The 17526-nt window shown below is 42.2% G+C and overlaps 1 protein-coding gene across 1 annotated transcript in view; it reads right to left on the bottom strand.

Annotated features, from left to right (window-relative positions):
- The window catches only part of larp4b (La ribonucleoprotein 4B), a 144021-nt gene that overhangs the window by 14154 nt on the left and 112341 nt on the right, over positions 1–17526 (bottom strand). The window contains exons 14-16 of the mRNA XM_068014971.1: positions 7915–8094; positions 7145–7278; positions 3843–3954 (exon numbers count right to left, since the gene is read on the bottom strand). Of these exons, the coding sequence (XP_067871072.1) occupies positions 3843–3954; positions 7145–7278; positions 7915–8094 (426 nt within the window). The remainder of the gene's footprint in view (positions 1–3842; positions 3955–7144; positions 7279–7914; positions 8095–17526) is intronic.

Below are 17526 nucleotides of genomic sequence, written 5' to 3'. Positions count from 1 at the left end.
GAGGCTGCGGTGCTAACCACTGCGCCACTGTGCTTTAATGCATTATATTTAATGGTTATGTTTTAAATGAGTAAAATAATAATTTAGACAAGTTTAAAAGCACAGGCTGCAGTCTCAGTGATTTGGGGCAGTGGGGGTAAGAGGTGGAGGGAATATCTTGAGAAAACGCTCATGGGAATGCAGACCTATTAGAAAGGTGGGTGAGACTAATGGATGAGAAAATGACAGACTTAGAAAGTGAGTACTTAGCATCAGTTCTCACACTGGAGGAAGACACCAAGATACCAGTGCTACAAGGGAACTTAACAGAAGACGAGGAAAGGAATTTAGCAGATTCAAGTTTTTTTTTAAATGAATTACAAGGAAGAAAATATTTGAACTTATGAGACACAATTGTCGAAGTTGTCGAGGGAGGGAGCCGTGGTTTACTAAAGAAGTTGAAGCGCTTGTCAAGAGGAAGGCGGCGGCTTATGTTAGGATGAGACGTGAAGGCTCAGTTAGGGCGCTTGAGAGTTACAAGCTAGCCAGGAAGGATCTAAAGGGAGAGATAAGAAGAGCATGGAGAGGACATGAGAAGTCATTGGCGAATAGGATCAGGGAAAACCCTAAGGCTTTCTATAGGTATATCAGGAATAAAAGAATGACTAGAGTTAGATTAGGGCCAATCAAGGATAGTAGTGGGAAGTTGTGTGTGGAATCAGAGGAGGTAGGGGAAGTGTTAAATGAATATTTTGCGTCAGTATTTACAGTAGAGAAAGAAAATGTTGTCGAGGAGAATACTGAGATTCAGGCTACTAGGCTAGATGGGATTGAGGTTCACAAGGAGGAGGTGTTATCAATTTTGGAAAGTGTGAAAATAGATAAGTCCCCTGGGCCAGATGGGATTTATCCTAGGATTCTCTGGGAAGCTAGGGAGGAGATTGCAGAGCCTTTGTCCTTGATCTTTATGTCGTCATTGTCGACAGGAATAGTGCCGAAAGACTGGAGGATAGCAAATGTTGTCCCCTTGTTCAAGAAGGGGAGTAGAGACAGCCCTGGTAATTAAAGCCCTGTGAGCCTTACTTCGGTTGTGGGTAAAATGTTGGAAAAGGTTATAAGAGACAGGATTTATAATCATCTTGAAAAGAATAAGTTCATTAGAGATAGTCAGCACGGTTTTGTGACGGGTAGGTCGTGCCTCACAAACCTTATTGAGTTTTTCGAGAAGGTGACCAAACAGGTGGATGAGGGTAAAGCAGTGGATGTGGTGTATATGGATTTCAGTAAGGCGTTTGATAAGGTTCCCCACGGTAGGCTATTGCAGAAAATACGGAAGTATGGGGTTGAAGGTGATTTAGAGCTTTGGATCAGAAATTGGCTAGCTGAAAGAAGACAGAGGGTGGTGGTTGATGGCAAATGTTCATCCTGGAGTTTAGTTACTAGTGGTGTACCGCAAGGATCTGTTTTGGGGCCACTGCTGTTTGTCATTTTTATAAATGACCTGGATGAGGGTGTAGAAGGGTGGGTTAGTAAATTTGCGGATGACACGAAGGTCGGTGGAGTTGTGGATAGTGCCGAAGGATGTTGTAGGGTTCAGAGGGACATAGATAGGCTGCAGAGCTGGGCTGAGAGATGGCAAATGGAGTGCGAGGTGATTCACTTTGGAAGGAGTAACAGGAATGCAGAGTACTGGCTAATGGCAAGATTCTCGGTAGTGTAGATGAACAGAGAGATCTTGGTGTCCAGGTACATAAATCCCTGAAAGTTGCTACCCAGGTTAATAGGGCTGTTAAGAAGGCATATGGTGTGCTAGCTTTTATTAGTAGGGGGATCGAGTTTCGGAGCCACGAGGTCATGCTGCAGCTGTACAAAACTCTGCTGAGACCGCACCTGGAGTATTGCGTGCAGTTCTGGTCACCGCATTATTGGAAGGATGTGGAAGCTATGGAAAGGGTGCAGAGGAGATTTACTAGGATGTTGCCTGGTATGGAGGGAAGGTCTTACGAGGAAAGGCTGAGGGACTTGAGGTTGTTTTCGTTGGAGAGAAGGAGGAGGAGAGGTGACTTAATAGAGACATATAAGATAATCAGAGGGTTAGATAGGGTGGATAGTGAGAGTCTTTTTCCTCGGATGGTGATGGCAAACACGAGGGGACATAGCTTTAAGTTGAGGGGTGATAGATATCGGACAGATGTTAGAGGTAGTTTCTTTACTCAGAGAGTAGTATGGGTGTGGAACGCCCTGCCTGCAACAGTAGTAGACTCGCCAACTTTAAGGGCATTTAAGTGGTCATTGGATAGACATATGGATGAAAATGGAATAGTGTAGGTCAGATGGTTTCACAGGTCGGCGTAACATCGAGGGCCGAAGGGCCTGTACTGCGCTGTAATGTTCTAATTCTAATTCCCCAGGACATGATTATTCCAAATATCCTGGTGTGGAAACAGTTGAGGGAATGGCAGATGTGTCAGTCAATGTTTTTAAAGCTCTAGCTTCAAGAATTGTGCCATTGGACTGGAAAATTGCAATGTCACTTTATTACTTGAGATAGAGAGGGGAACTCATCAGGTAACCAGATTCTTCAGTTTGATCAATTACTGGAATCTCAGATGAGTAACTGAGCACTTGGACATGTGTGAGCTGATCAGAGAGGCACCACACATTTGTGACAGGTAGGTTATGTTTGATTAACTTAACTATTTTGAAGAGGCCATGAGTGTGGTGGCACTAGGCAATTTAGGAGTGAATTCAGGAAGCACTTCACACAAAGGGCAGTGGAAATCTGAAACTCATCCCCCAAAAGGGCTATAGATGTTGGATTATTGAAATTTAATATCAAAGAAATTGTTAGATAAGGGTATTGGAGGATATGGAATGAATGGAGTTGAGGTACAGACTAGCTGTGATCTGAGTGGCTTTACTTGGAGAGCTAGGTTGGAAAAGGAGCCAGACCTAGCAAGGGAAACTCACTCAAGTCAAGCAGGGATTGTTAGAATCTGAAGACTGATCAGGAAAGGTTAACTAAGCCCACTAATAGTGTGCCTTATTTCTTTGTCAGCTGAGAATTCTATAGTTAGTTGAGAGCGATTTGTCACAACTGTTAGTGTGTACATTCATTTGCTGTCTTATACAATAAAGCAGCTTAATTTGCATAAGGCATCTCACTTGTGCTTTCAGCCTTTGGAAATGAAAAAAGGAAGCAGTGCATAAATATGTACAGTAAGACATCCAGTTTAGACCATAAAGGAATTTAACGGTTACACCCCTGGGTTAAGTTATTGCATAAAGAGCCAATGGCCAGTTCTGGCACATAACTGACAGCAAGATGCTCAGGCCATGAACAGAAGCACCCAAAAGAATATCTATGGAGACCCTACATGCAAGGTGAAAAGTTTGATTTAAAATTAAGTTTACATAAAACAATGGTGATTTCAAGAGCACTTAAAATATATCCGTTTTAATTGAATTTGGAGATTAACATGTGGAACAGCCCTCGTTTTACCAGTGTAGTTCATTAGTACACTAACCCTTTTATGCTTCAAAAAGAATTGACATTAGGCAACACACTCATGACATATTCAGCCAGGCAATCCTATGTCAACTCCTTGGTTTCACTTTGCTGATTTAAAGCTGCTCCTATCACTGCAACGCCACCTCACTAGCAGGTAGAAAACATCTAAATAAAAATAGGTTGCAAAGTTTGCTTTGGATGTGGAAACATTTGGAAGTAATCAAACATGTTTGAAGGGGGGACCTGGATGCAGAATTCGGCAAGACTTGGATCAAAAAGCAGCTACTTTTAGCTTCACAAGTTGTCACATTACAACATAAAATCAACTTCCTTCCTCCCAGAAAACACTTACTGTGGCTGCTCCATTGACTTGTACAGATTTACTTGCAGTAGAAAGAGGTGTAGTCAGTCTTTCCAAAGGAGTCTGTGTTTCTCTTTGCTTGGTTTCTTGGCTCTTTGTTTCACTATTAAAAAAAACCCACAAATGTGTTATAAAAAGCAACTATGAAAATTCTTGCTAAAAAAATTCCTGTTGCAGTTCATCAAGGCTAAGTTTCAAGCCATGAGGTGACATCAGTGCTGACTGCCACTGCCCCTTGAACTACAGATGGGACACCATTTTTTGGTTTCAGTGAAGTGCACAAATTCATGCTTCAAGTTGTATGATGGAAGTCACCCCTGCGAGAATCTTACCAGAAAATATAGATGGCACTGAAAGCAGGTTTTAAACTAGACAGGACTGCAAAAATTTTAACTGAAGAAAAAGACAGAGCTTCAACATGGGCTGACAATTGTAGGAAGAGGATCGGTTAGCTTTTTAACCCAATTCACAGCACTAACATGGCTGAGACGCAACAGTCATGAACATATTACTGAATGGCTGCAAGGAACATTTTATCAGCCTCATGGCATTTAATTTTGCCAACTATATTTTTACTGTAAATAGAATAAACTTGCCCATAATAACCAATGAAACCTTAGTTACATCTAACTGGTGGCCAGCAAACAAAACAGGTCATGGGCACCACCTGCTGGAAATATAAATTACTACAAGGAGAGAACACTAAGCTGGATAGACCTTTACTTTATATAGGTGATAGGAGACAACAGGACAATGCAAGAGCAATCAGAAAGGAACACCAAAATTTGACAGTCAAAGCCAATGCCATCTTTCTGGTTTTTGTTCCCTATTTTTCTGACCTGTATTCTTCCAAAGCTAAACACCAATGACCAAGCCTCCTGCCTGTAACACTGCTACTGTGTAAATCAACCTTTTGAGATGTGTGCAAGAAAAATAGAACTTCTCTGTGGAGAAGGGCATGGAATTTACATGGCACCTCCTCATAGCTGTCCAGTGAAGGTAATGTAATTATCTGGTGATCAGACACTGCTCATACTCTAGTTATAGTAACCTTTGCGTTTGAGTAGCTCTACTGATTCTGATGAGACAAGTCTTCCTTTCCAATATCCAAGATCAGAAAGGTATGTCAAAAGGTATTTCAAGCTAAGTTGCAGTCTACAGAAACAAAATACTGGAAACACTGTGGATGCATGCTGAACAGATAAGATCCAAAACCAAAATATCAACTGGATGGTCTCTCCACAGATGCTGTCTGACCTGCTGAGTATTTCTAGCATGGTCCTCTTTGAATTCCAGCATCTACAGTATTTAGCTTTTTCTTCAGACTCTACTGGACTGCTTGATGGGCCAAAGCTGAGGCATTTAAGATTCACGGCACTGAGAATAAAGTTAAAAATCTAAACTATTTCAACACGTTAAGAAACGCCAGAAGTGTTGCATCACTAAATCCCAAGTTTTTCCTCCAAAAAGGTTGGCAGATATATGCTAGCTGATAGCACTCCAAATAGAAGCTTGAAAGATACAGTTCGAAGATTACAGACCAACTCAACATTCAGTCTGGTTGGGAGAGTCTCGACAGGAATGCTGTCTTATGGTGAAAAACAGTAAAACCCAAACTTTCACCCCTCCTTACCATAAAGTGGAAATTATTTCAAAATGCCTAAAGCACAGCAAATTCTGGTTAAAAGGAGCATTAAGTAAAAAGAAAATCCTTGTTTACTACGAACAGGCATTATGCTGTAGCGTTGATCCTCACACACTGGGGTGCATTTAATCAGGATGAAAAAAATCTCAACTCCTGGATGATTGCTCCCTTCCACCCTAATGAGGTGTTGCTTCCTGTTACTTGACATAAGTTTGCTAACCTTACAGGCAGGAGGCAAACTACAAAGCTTCATATGATATCATGGAGGAACCTACATCTCTGAATGATCAATTTGATAATTAAACTGGATAGCGAGATGGGGCTGTGGAAGGAGAGAGTGAAGAAAGTGGATGAAAAAAAAAAAACCCAGTATATCTGATATTCCATGAGGACTTAAAAATTATGCACATATTAGTGCTGATTGCCACACCATTAGAGTACATAAAAAGGTCAATTCTGCATATTACGGTAATTGAGATAACTCAACATTGTTCACTTTTGCTTTGGTGATGGCAAGAAAGTAAGTAGTCGGTAATTGATTGATAAAGCAAATTAGATTCAGTGGAGAAAACATGGATAATCAGGAGCAGAGGTTCAGCAAGAAACTACTCCAAGGAGTAGATTTATACATGATTACTATCTCAATAAATAGCCATTTAGTACAGAACTTGAGCATTGCTGAAAACAGACATTTTGTCGAAGCTTTTTGTCTTGCACTCAGGACAATTTGCAAGAATACAAATGAAAGGGACGCAACAAATTTATCCTGTAAATTTGTTGCGTCCCTTACACATTGGTATTCTCGCGAATTGTCCTGCTGAGTGCAAGACGAAAAGCTTTGACAAAATGTCTGTTTTCAGCAATACTACCTCAATAGAGTTGTCACATGAAGTACATTTGCACCAACAGTTTACATACATATTAGAAAGTTTACTCCAAAAAAGTTGGAAAATGCAGTCAGCAGGACTATTTAGGGAACGTGTTCCTAAACCCCTTGAAAATATAAATTGCCCTAAGCATAGAAATGGCTGATGCAGTTCTGCTCGAGTTTGAGAATTAATCTGCCATTGAAAAATTCAAGACACTAGCAATTTATCAAACAGGATGTTAAGATTTAGCAGGGTGAAAAGACAATTGAAATAAAAACAAGAAATGCTGGAAACACTCAGCAGGTCTGGCAGCATCTGTGGCGAGAGAAGCAGAGTTAACATTTCAGATCAGTGACCCTTCTTCAGAACTGGCAAATAATCTTTGCTCCATGACCTTCTGGTCAGCTATTCAGTGACCTTGTCCTATCTACACCTTTTCCTTTGTTATCTCTTGCCCCACCCCCACTTTACTTGCTTATAACCTTTTACATTACTAATATTTGCCAGTATTTTGCTTTTAATTGAAATGACAATTGGTTAGACCCTTTTTTAAAAAAAAAGGCTTCCTAGGAGGTTACTAATATACAGCATTTAATACTATAATGCCCAGCTATTGTTGCATAAAGGAATCCTTGCATGTTCCCAATTATTTTCTGTTGGTGCAAATTTACTGAACTACATTCTCAAGTTCAGTTATTATTAAAGTCCAACAGAAAGGCACATAAAAAGATGCTCTCATACAAGGATTACTGATAGCTACCAAAATTTGAATAACTTACTTGATGTCTGGAGAACAAGGTGGTGAAGGGGAGCCCTCAGAACTCACTGGCAGTGCAGTTGGAGATATGGATGGCAGTGTCTCTCGTGGTATTCCCGAAGGTATAGTGTTAGTGCTTGCATCAACATTTATACTCTAAAATGAAAACGGTCAGTCATTTTTCAGGATAAGCCTCCTGTAACTGAATTAAATAGCCTATTTTCAAAGACAGACAAAGATTGATACATACTGTCTTTTGGGAGTCATGGTGCATGCAAAGCTGAACAGTTGCTTGCCTCCAAAGCTAGCCTTCACCTTTCAGATAATTGAGATACTAACTCTTCCACACAAATAATTTTCATTACTATTTAAGTCACCAAATGGTCCAGGACACAGTGCAGGGTAGAGAGAGATTAGGAAAGTTGCAAGGAAAATACTTCCACTTATGGAACTTATGAGCGTTCTGGAACTCTGCAACCTGCTTGGGGAGGCATGTACATCATTCCTATATTTCACTAGCTTTTATTAATTTGTATGGTCCAAAGTTAATGACGCAAAGCTTTATGCACGTACTCCTCAATCTAGATTTGCTCAGAATTCTTGGGCTAAAATCTGTTTTTGAACTGAATCACCCACCTTTGTTCAGACCTGATTTAAATATGATGTAGATTCAGACTGGCAAATGCTATACTTGGTCCATGGGAGATTTTCTTTTTTTCAAAGAAATAATTGATTTTATAAAGACTATCTAGATATGGTGTTCTTCAAAAGCAGAAACAATTACCACAATACCTGTAATATCTGTGCCTTCTCTTTTGGAATTACTTTGACCACATTTGACAGTCTGTTCTCAAGAACCTCTTCAGTCTTCAGATTGCCTGCAGCTCCAGGCAAAGGAGGAAAGTTGGACAACCCTAGCTCAAAGTTGGGTGATGGCGGCTTTGGTGGAGGAGGGGACTGTGTCTGGGATCTCTGCCAAAAGAAATGAAAAAAAGAGTTTTAAAAACACTGTTCCCACTGCCCAAAAAAACCATCAACAAGCACTCAAATAAAATTGATGACAACTTAATTTTCCAGAATGCACCAACCCATATCAGAAGAATATGAAAAAAGACAAAAGGTTGCAAATGGCTATTAGCCTTAAGAATAAGGTATGTCACTAACGTCTATTGAGTTTTCCCCAAGGATAATGCACATACAAAAAAAAGAGACCGCTAACAGTCTAATCTGACGTGGATAATAATGAAAACTTAGAAACATTATGCACAAAGTTAAAACAGTAAAATCAAATTTACTGGAATGCCATAGGTACAAATTAAAAATGAGACAGACATGCATTTATAAAGCGCTTTTTAAGATGTCAGGACATGCCAAAGCACTACAGCCAAGGAAGTACTATTCAAGAATAGTCATGCTTTAATGTAGGAAACATGGCAGCCAATTGGCACGCAGCAAGTTCCAACGTGATTTCCTTTTTATTTGTTCACAGGATGAGAGCATCATTGGCTAGACTAGCATTTGCTACCTATTGTCACACTCATGCAAGAAGAAACTGCAGACTAGATAATGAATTTATGAAACTAACCCGAACAGACCTGAAACATGCCAAAGCGGTTGAGATTCAAATTGATCAGTGCACCAGTGAAGCTGCAGCGCGTTCTGGAACAACTAAAGCTGAAGCGCTGTAGGTTTAATTCATTTACACATTCCAAAATTGAGGATTCTATCTTTCCCAGCAAGGAGGAAGGACCCTGACCAAGATCACCAGCTGTGAACTACATGTAGGCAGAGACTGGAGTTTGGCCTTGAACTCCCAACTGGAGAAATCGTACCAGGACTTCTCCATCAACCGGTGGCTGGAATATAACGGGAGAAGTCTGCTACAGTGCATCAGTCTTCCTGAACCTCCAAAATCTTTCTTCAGTGAAGGAAAAAGATTACTGGCCTGCGTAGTTTCAAGCCTTCATTCTGGAGAAAAACAAGTTTAAACAGAGAACTCTTTACAAATTAGACCTAACACATGGTATCTTTATAATCTCTATCTTTTCTTGAGTGCGTGTATCTGTATGAGAAAGAGTGGGTGTTGTTGCATATATTTCAGGTGTAGTATAATAAACTTTTTTTTAAACTTATGTGAAAACCTGTCATTTATCTATCCTTGAAAATTAAAGCATGCGGGCTAAAAAACACCTTTTAAAAACAACCACATTGTGTCTTCAGTCAGTCCGGAGGTGAAGAGGAGCAACCATCCCCATCACCTCTTACCTGTTTGTAACACCATCCCTAATTGCCTTTGAGGAGGCAGTGGTGAGCCGCCTTCTTGAACTGCTGCAGTCCATCCAGGTAGGTACGCCCACAGCGTGATTAGGATGGGAGCTCCAGGATTTTTTGGCCAGGCGACAGTGAAGGAACAGCAATATAGTTCCAAGTCAGGATGATGTGTGGCTTGTAAGGGAACTTGGAGGTGGTGTTCCCATGCGCTTGCTGCCCTCGTCTTTCGAGGTGGAAAAGGTCACGGGTTTGGAAGCTGCTGTCGATGGAGGTTTGGTGAATTGTTGCAGTGCATCTTGTAGATGGTACACATTGCTGCCACTATTGGCTGATGAATGGAGTGAATGTCTAAGGTGGTGGACGGGGTTCTGATCAAGCATGCTCTGCTCTGTATAGCGTCAAGCTTAGGTGAGTGATATTGGAGCTGCATTTATCAAGGCAAGTGGACAGTATTGCATCACACTCCTGACTTGTGCCTTGTAGATTGTGGACAGGCTTTGGGGAGTCAGGGGGTGAATTACAGGTTGAATTTCCAGCCTCTGACCTGCGTTTTTAGCCACAGTATTTCTATGGCTGGTCCAGTTCCGCTGCTGGTCAATGGTAACCCTCAGGGTACTGATGGTAGGGGGGATTCAGCAATGGTAATGCTGTCAAATGTTGAGATGGTTAGAATCCTTTCTTGGAGATGGTCATTAGCTGGCACTTATGTGGCAAGTAACATTCATGCCATCCATCAGTCCCAAGCCTGACTGTTGCCCAGACTGCGACTGGCACTGAACATTGTGCAAATCAGCGAACATCCCAACTTATGACCTTATGATGGATGGAAGGTCATTGTTGAATTAGCTGATGATTGGGCCAAGACACAATCCAGAGAAACTCCTGCAGTGATGCCCTGGGGCCACACTCAGTCAAATGCTGCTTTGATGTCTAGGGCAGTCATTTGTTCATGTTTGGACCAAGGCTGTAAAGCAGTCTGGAGCAGACTGCCTCTGGTGGAACCCAAACCAAGCATCGGTGAGCGATTTATTGCTTGGTAAATGCTGATTGGTAGCACTGTGAATGACACCTTCCATCACTTTGCTGATGATTGAGCGCAGACTGAAAGGGCAATAAGTGGCCAGATTGGATTTGCCCTGCTTTGTGGACAGGACATAACCTGGCAATTTTTCAAGTTGTCAATTAGATGTCAGTGTTGTAGCTGTACTTGAACAGCTCAGCCAGGGGCGTAGCTAGTTCTGGAGCACAAGTCTTCAGTATACAGCCAGGATGTGGTCAGGGTCCAGAGCCTTTGCTATACTCAGTGCCTTCAGACATTTCTTGACATTAGTGAATCGAATTGGCTGAACTCTAGAATCTGATGCTCGGGACATTGTGAAGAGATGGCCATGATGGATCATCCACTCGGTACTCCTGGATGAAGATACTGGAAATATTTCAGCCTCGTCATCTGCACTGAGGTGCCGGACTCCACCATTGATGACGAGCATGTTTGTGGAGCCTCCTCCTCTGGTTAGTAGCTTAGTTGTTCACCACCATTTACAACTGAATGTAGCAGGACTAGAGCCCTGATCTAATCTGTTGGTTCTGGGATCGCATACCTTTGTCTATTGCATGCTGCTTCTGCTGTTCAGCATGCAGGTCCTGAGTTGCAGCTTCAAGTCTGCACCTCATTTTTAAGTATGCCTGGTGCTGCTTCTGACATGCTCTCCTGCACTCGACTGAATCAGGGTTGATCCCCTGGCTTGATGGTAATGGTCAAGTGAGGGATACGCTGGGCCATGAGGCTACAGATTGTGGCTGAATACCATTCCGCTGCTGCTGATGGTCAGTCTCATGGATGCCCAGTATAAGCTGCTAGATCTGTTCTGAAACTATCCCATTTAGCACGTGGTAGTGGCATACAAAACAAAGGAAGGTATCCTCAACATGAAGGCGGGACTTAGTGTCCACAAGGATGGCGCAGTTGTCACTCCTACCAATACCGTCATGGACCAATGCACCTGTGACAGAAGTAGACTGGGGAGGGTGACATGAAGTGTTTCTCCCCCTCGTCACCTGCTGCAGTTCCAGTCTGGCAGATATGTCCATTCTTCTTAGGCAGAACTTGGGGATTAAGGAGGACTTGCTTCCACTCTAGTCCGATGGGTTCTGAGATGGCTGTTAAGTCCAATGCTTGATCCGCATACTCTGTCACAAAGGGCAGGTGATACTTTAAGGTTCAGATAGATGAGCAATTTGGAGGTTTGTGCACTCCTTTCGATGCAGACTTTGCCTCCACCTTCTCCCGATTAAGTCCCTTGAGGTGTACAATGCCTTCCCAAATGAGCTTTCTCCATCTTGGAGAGTCATGAGCCAGAGACTTCCAAGAGTCGACAGGAATGTTTGATCTTGAGGGATGCTCCGAGGAAATCTTTTTGGCATTTCTGCTCTCCTCCGTGGAGTCTCCTGCTGCAACCAAGTTCTGAGTAGGACAACTGCTTCTGGAGTCTGGTGTCAGACATGCGCCTAACATGTCCCGGCCAGCAAAACTGTTTTTGGGTGACTGGCACCCCAATGCTGGGCAGGTTGGCTTGGAAGAGGATACTGTTGTTGGACCGCCTTGCTTGCCACCAGATTTGGAAGATCTTGCATGGCGAGGTCCTGGAAAATGTGCACCATTTTCCATATCTTGGGAGCCTCCTCTTGGCGAAGGCAGACAGATGAGATTCAATTGCCTGCAATGTACCAGCTCAGCCTTCAGCTGACTGAGGAAGAGTATTTGAGGATCAGGATCTCGAACTAGAGACTAAGAACATGGTTTACCGGGCAGCAGTGATCCTTGTGTTTCTATATGTTGTAGAGACTTGGACAACCTACAGCAGGCACCTCAAAGCACAGGAAAAGTACCACCAGGTGTCTCTGCAAGAACTGCAATAAGACAGATGAACTAGTAGTACAAAGAGAGGTAAATGATGAAGATTTAATCATGATTAGAAACATATTTACAAGGTGACCAAGGATGGGAAATGAATATTCCAGGGTAAACAATATTTCAGAAAGAAACAATGTCAAAGGAGGAGGAGCAGCCCTGATAGTAAAGGTTGGCATTAGTGAGAAAGGATCTGGGCTCAGAGGATGAAGTAGAATCAGTACAGTGAAAATTAGGAATAGCAAGAATCAGAAAACTGGTGGGAGCAGTTTATAGGCCCCCTAACAGTTGGGCAGAGCACTTAAGAAATTACTGGAGTTTGTAACAAAGGCAATATAATAATGGTGAGGGATTTTAATCTTCTTATAGAATGGGACAATCAAAATGGCAAGGAGGTCCACATGAGTTAGCAGAATGTTTGCGTACAATTTCCGGGAGCAATATGTTGTGGAACCAACTATTGATAAAGCAATCTTAGATCCAGTATTGTGTAATGAGGCAGGGTGAGTTAGTAATGACATAGTAAAAGATTCCCTGGGGAATAATGATAATACCATCAAATTCTACAAGTTTGAAAGTGACATACTCCAATCATAAACAACAAACAAAGCCAATTACGTAGCTGTGAGGGGAGAATTGGCTGAGGTTGATTGGGTAAATACACTAAAATGTATGGCAAATAAACAGTAGGAGACATTTAAAGGAACAATTCAAAAAGGTTCAACAAAAAAAAAAAATCCATTAAAACAACACAGCAAAATAGACCCATCCATGGCTCACTCAGCAAGTCAAGGATAGTATTAAGTTAAAAAGAAGAGGCTTAGAATGTGGCAAACAGTAGCAAGTCTCAGGATTGGGAGTGATTTAGAAACCAAAGGGCCACCATAAAGTTGATAAGGGAGAAAATAGAATGAGAATAATAAACTTGCCAGAAATATAACAGTTTGGAGGAAGAGTAGCTGAAGTAAACATTGGTCCCTTAGAAGCAGAGAGAGGAGAAATCATGGGGAATAAGAAAATGGCAGAGGCATTGAAGAAATACTGTGTGACTGACTTCACAGTAGAAGACACAAGTTGCATACCAGAAAGAGGGTAACCTAGGGGCTAAAAAGTGAGCTAGTTAAGATAATTAATAGCTGCAGGGAAAAGGTATGAAGAAACTTCTGACTAAATTTCGATAAATCCGCAGCGTTATGAAAGTGCTTCCATTTCTTTGAAAATATGTTGAGGACTCGTGTTCTAGAATTGTGGAGATGGATTCATTTGAGACTGAAGTGATTCCATAGATGCTGGACATCGATTCTTCTAAAAAAGTAACTGCAAGGACATTGTTTAAAAACTTACTAGAAGTCACATGTCTTCAGCTAAGTAAACAGCAGGTGTCTTCTGACTAAGGGAGATGTTTACAGAGAAGTGACATGTCAAAATTTATGGTGGTCAAAAGTTGGTTTCAGTTTAAATATCGTTTTGAGTCAGTGGGATTATAGCCTGAGAGAAACACCCAGCTTATCTTTTCTCCACCTGAGAAACCCTGCGAATCCAGCATTTGATAGCTGAAGTCCCTGATGCTGCATTACTCCTGGAAAGCCTGCCGGATTAATCCTATACGCCGCCTGAAAGAAAACTGCTCCAGAAAGATCCCAGTGACAGCTGTCTACGCGTATTTGGGATACCAGAACAAAAGGGAAAACTGATATTCCATATCTTCTTTTCAAGGAGAAAAAAGTATTCCTTTTTGTAAAAAGACCTCTGCAGAGAAAACTTTATCTTTCATCAACCTCTGTGGAGCTAATTTTAAAAGGAAACTTTTATATTTCCAATCTGTGTTAATGCTTTGCATCTTTACTGAATATGTCTCGTTTTATTTTATTAAAGAAACCTGGTTGAATATTATAAAATAAAACGAGTATATAATTGGCCATATCGGTAATGGATAAATATTTAAATATTTGTTGCGACCTGTGGAGAAGTGTAACTAAAAGACTCCCGCCTCGGTCGTAACAAAATTGGGGGCTTGTCTGGCAAGAATTGAAAAGTGAAACATCAAGTTTCTTGTGTACTGGAGTAAAGTTTACACTACTGGAATGGCTATCAGTTGCTATGAACTATCTGGATTTATCCCAGAGTAATCTGAAAAACTTAACCAAACTTAAACTTAACTAAAGGAATCAGCAGCAAAGTTGCAGTTAGAGTTAAAACCAGGTGCTACAAAAGTTGACATAATTGAGGTAATAGCACAATATTTGAAATTGGAAGGAAAAAGGTAATCCAGATGGTAGTTCTGTTGAATTAGCTAGGATTCAGTTGCAGATGAAGCAGCTTGAACTGGAAAGGGAAAAAGACGGAAAAAGGAAAGAGAATTGGAAATGAGAAAGCTTGAGCAGGAAAGAAATGAAAAAACGAACTACGATTTCAAAAGACGGGGCAGGAGAGAAAAAATAGAAAAAGGGAGCAAGAAAGGGTATTCAAATTAGAACGCTAGGACTAAAAAAAAAAGTGGCCTCGACTTGTGAAAATTCTGGTGAGGAAAGAGCTGACCCCAGCCCAGGACCAGTGGAGAGCTGTTTAAATTTGCGCAAGCCCTCCAAATATTTGAGTAAAGGGACACGAGACATTTTTCATTTCTTTTGAAAAGATAGCTAGACAGATCAAGTAGCAGAAGGAAATCTGGACACTGCTTATGCAAAGCAGGGTGATGGGCAGAGCTCATGAAGTTTATGCCCTGCTTTGAGGAGGCTTCTGCAGATTGAGATATAGCAAAAAAGGCTATTCCTGCCGCTTATGAGTTAGTCCCTGAAGCCCACAGGCAGAAATGTCAGAACCTCCAGTAACAGCTTGGACAGACTTATATAGAATTTGAGGGGGTAAAGCAAATTAACTTAGATTGTTGCATGCAGGCACCAATGGTGGAGGCCACGTATGAGACCCTTACTGAAATAATTCTCCTGTATTTAAAAAGTATTTAAAAATTCACTCTCTCCGTTGGGACAACCCCATGTTGAGATCCAGAAGGTTTCAACAGCCAGACAGGCAGCTGAAATCACTGATTCAGAGCTTGTTTACAAGCCCAAACCCTTTGGCTGTCATTCCCACAAACCAGAGAAGGATAGGAGAGAGGGCGAAAGGAAGGCAAGTAGCTGGTAACTCCCCAGGATCTCCTCCAGAAAGGAAGATGCTGAGGGTGGAAGTGAGGCCCGAAAGTCTAAGTGTTATTTTTTTATTCATTCATGGGATGTGGGCGTCGCTGGCCAGACCAGCATTTATTGCCCATCCCTAATTGATCTCAAGAAGGTGGTGGCGAGCTGCCTTCTTGAAATGCTGCAGTCCACGTGGGGTAGGTACACCCAGTGCTGTTAGGGAGCGAGTTCCAAGATTTTGACCCAGCGATGGTGAAGGAACGGTGATAAAGTTCCAAGTCAGGATGGTGAGAGACTTGGAGGGGAACTTGCAGGTGGTGGTCCCATGCATTTGCTGCCCTTGTCCTTCTAGGTGGTAGAGGTCACGTGTTTGGAAGGTGCTGTCTGAGGAGCCTTGGTGCGTTGCTACAGTGCATCTTGTAGATGGTACACACTGCTGCCATGGTGCATTGTGGTGGAAGGAGTGAATGTTTGTGAATGGGGTGCCAATCAAGCAGGCTGTTTTGTCCTGGATGGTGTCGAGTTTCTTGAGTGTTGTTGGAGCTGCACTCATCCAGGAAAGTGGAGCGTTATCCATCACACTCCTGACCTGTGCATTGTAGATGGTGGACAGGCTTTGTGGGGGGGAGGGGGGGGGTCAGTAAGTGTGTTACTCACCGCAGAATTCCTAGCCTCTGGCCTGCTCTTGTAGCCATGGTATTTATATGGCTACTCCAGTTCAGTTTCTGGTCAATGGTAACCCCTAGGATGTTGATAATGGGGGATTCAGCAATCATAATGCCACAAGGTGGGACACCTTTGTTCAGAATGCTGGAAGTTGCAAGGTAAACCCATGGGACTTATTGGGGTACACAAGGCCAATGCACAGAAAGAGGCTCTGACTGAGAGTACGACAGATCAGGCTGTAGCTTGGACTGCAGCTGTAAGCCCAAGTACAGAAACTGCTGAGTGCGCAGGGGACATGAGCAAGACACACAAAAGTTATAGGGAATTCTTGCCAAAAGGAAAGACAACTCTTTATCCCTCAAGTGAGGCAGGTAAACCTATAGTTATACTTAGGGATACAGCAGCCACCCTAACTCTTGCTGGGGAAAGGCTTAACTTTTCCACCAGAGCGCGCACTGATTGCCAAGGTTTTAGTGAATGGTATCGGCGTGGAGTATATATGCGTATCTTTGTATCTGATGCACCTGGAGTGTGACCTAATGTCTGGAACAGTAAACGTAGGAGTTGTCCATAGTTTGCCTATAAACAGTTGACCTACTCCTGGGGATTAATTTGGCTGGAGTGAAGGTAGTAGTTTCTCCAGTAGTTACGGAAAAACCAAGTGAAGTCAAAGAGACTGAGCAGTTGCAGAAAAAGGTTCCAGGAATTTTCCCTTCATGTGCAATGACCCGAGCAATGATTAAGCAAGTTCCATTGTTGGAGATCAAATTGGCACTACAGATAGTCGAATATCTGAAACTTTCTTTGGGGATTTGGATAATCCGTAGGAAATATTCACAAAGTCTTCTCTGATCACAGCTCAGCAAACCGATCCAGAGTTAGTTAAGATGGCACAAACGGCTCTAACGGAAGCGGAGGCAAAGGGAGTTCCGGAAGGCCACTATATTAAAAATAGGATTCTAATGAAGTGGAGGCCTCCTTACAGACCTGCAGATGGAGAATGGACAGTTCACCAGATAGTGGTACTGCCCAATTATTGCCGGGAAATATTAAGGATAGCCCAAGAAATTCCTATAGCGGAACATGTAGGGATCCGGAATACCCACTTATACGTCTATATTTTTACAGGCCAGATCTTTACCAGGACCTGGTACAGTTTTGCAAAACATGCCATATGTGCCAGATTGTGGGAAAACCTCAACCTGCCAAAAAACCGGCACCTCTAATTCCCATAACAGTTTTTGGGGTAATATCTATTAGGGTGTTGGGAGACTATGTGGGACCTTTACCAAAAACAGGAGGGACATCAATACATATTCATTATAATGGATATGGCTACTCAGTTCCCAGAGGCCATTCCCTGGAGAACAGTTTCTGCTAAGGTAATGGTAGAAAAGTTAACCCAGTTCTTCACTAGAT

This window comes from Heterodontus francisci, chromosome 2 (genome assembly GCF_036365525.1).
Source record: "Heterodontus francisci isolate sHetFra1 chromosome 2, sHetFra1.hap1, whole genome shotgun sequence".
In the NCBI taxonomy this organism is placed as follows: Eukaryota; Metazoa; Chordata; class Chondrichthyes; order Heterodontiformes; family Heterodontidae; genus Heterodontus; species Heterodontus francisci.
This window is presented reverse-complemented; position numbering and strand designations above follow the sequence as displayed.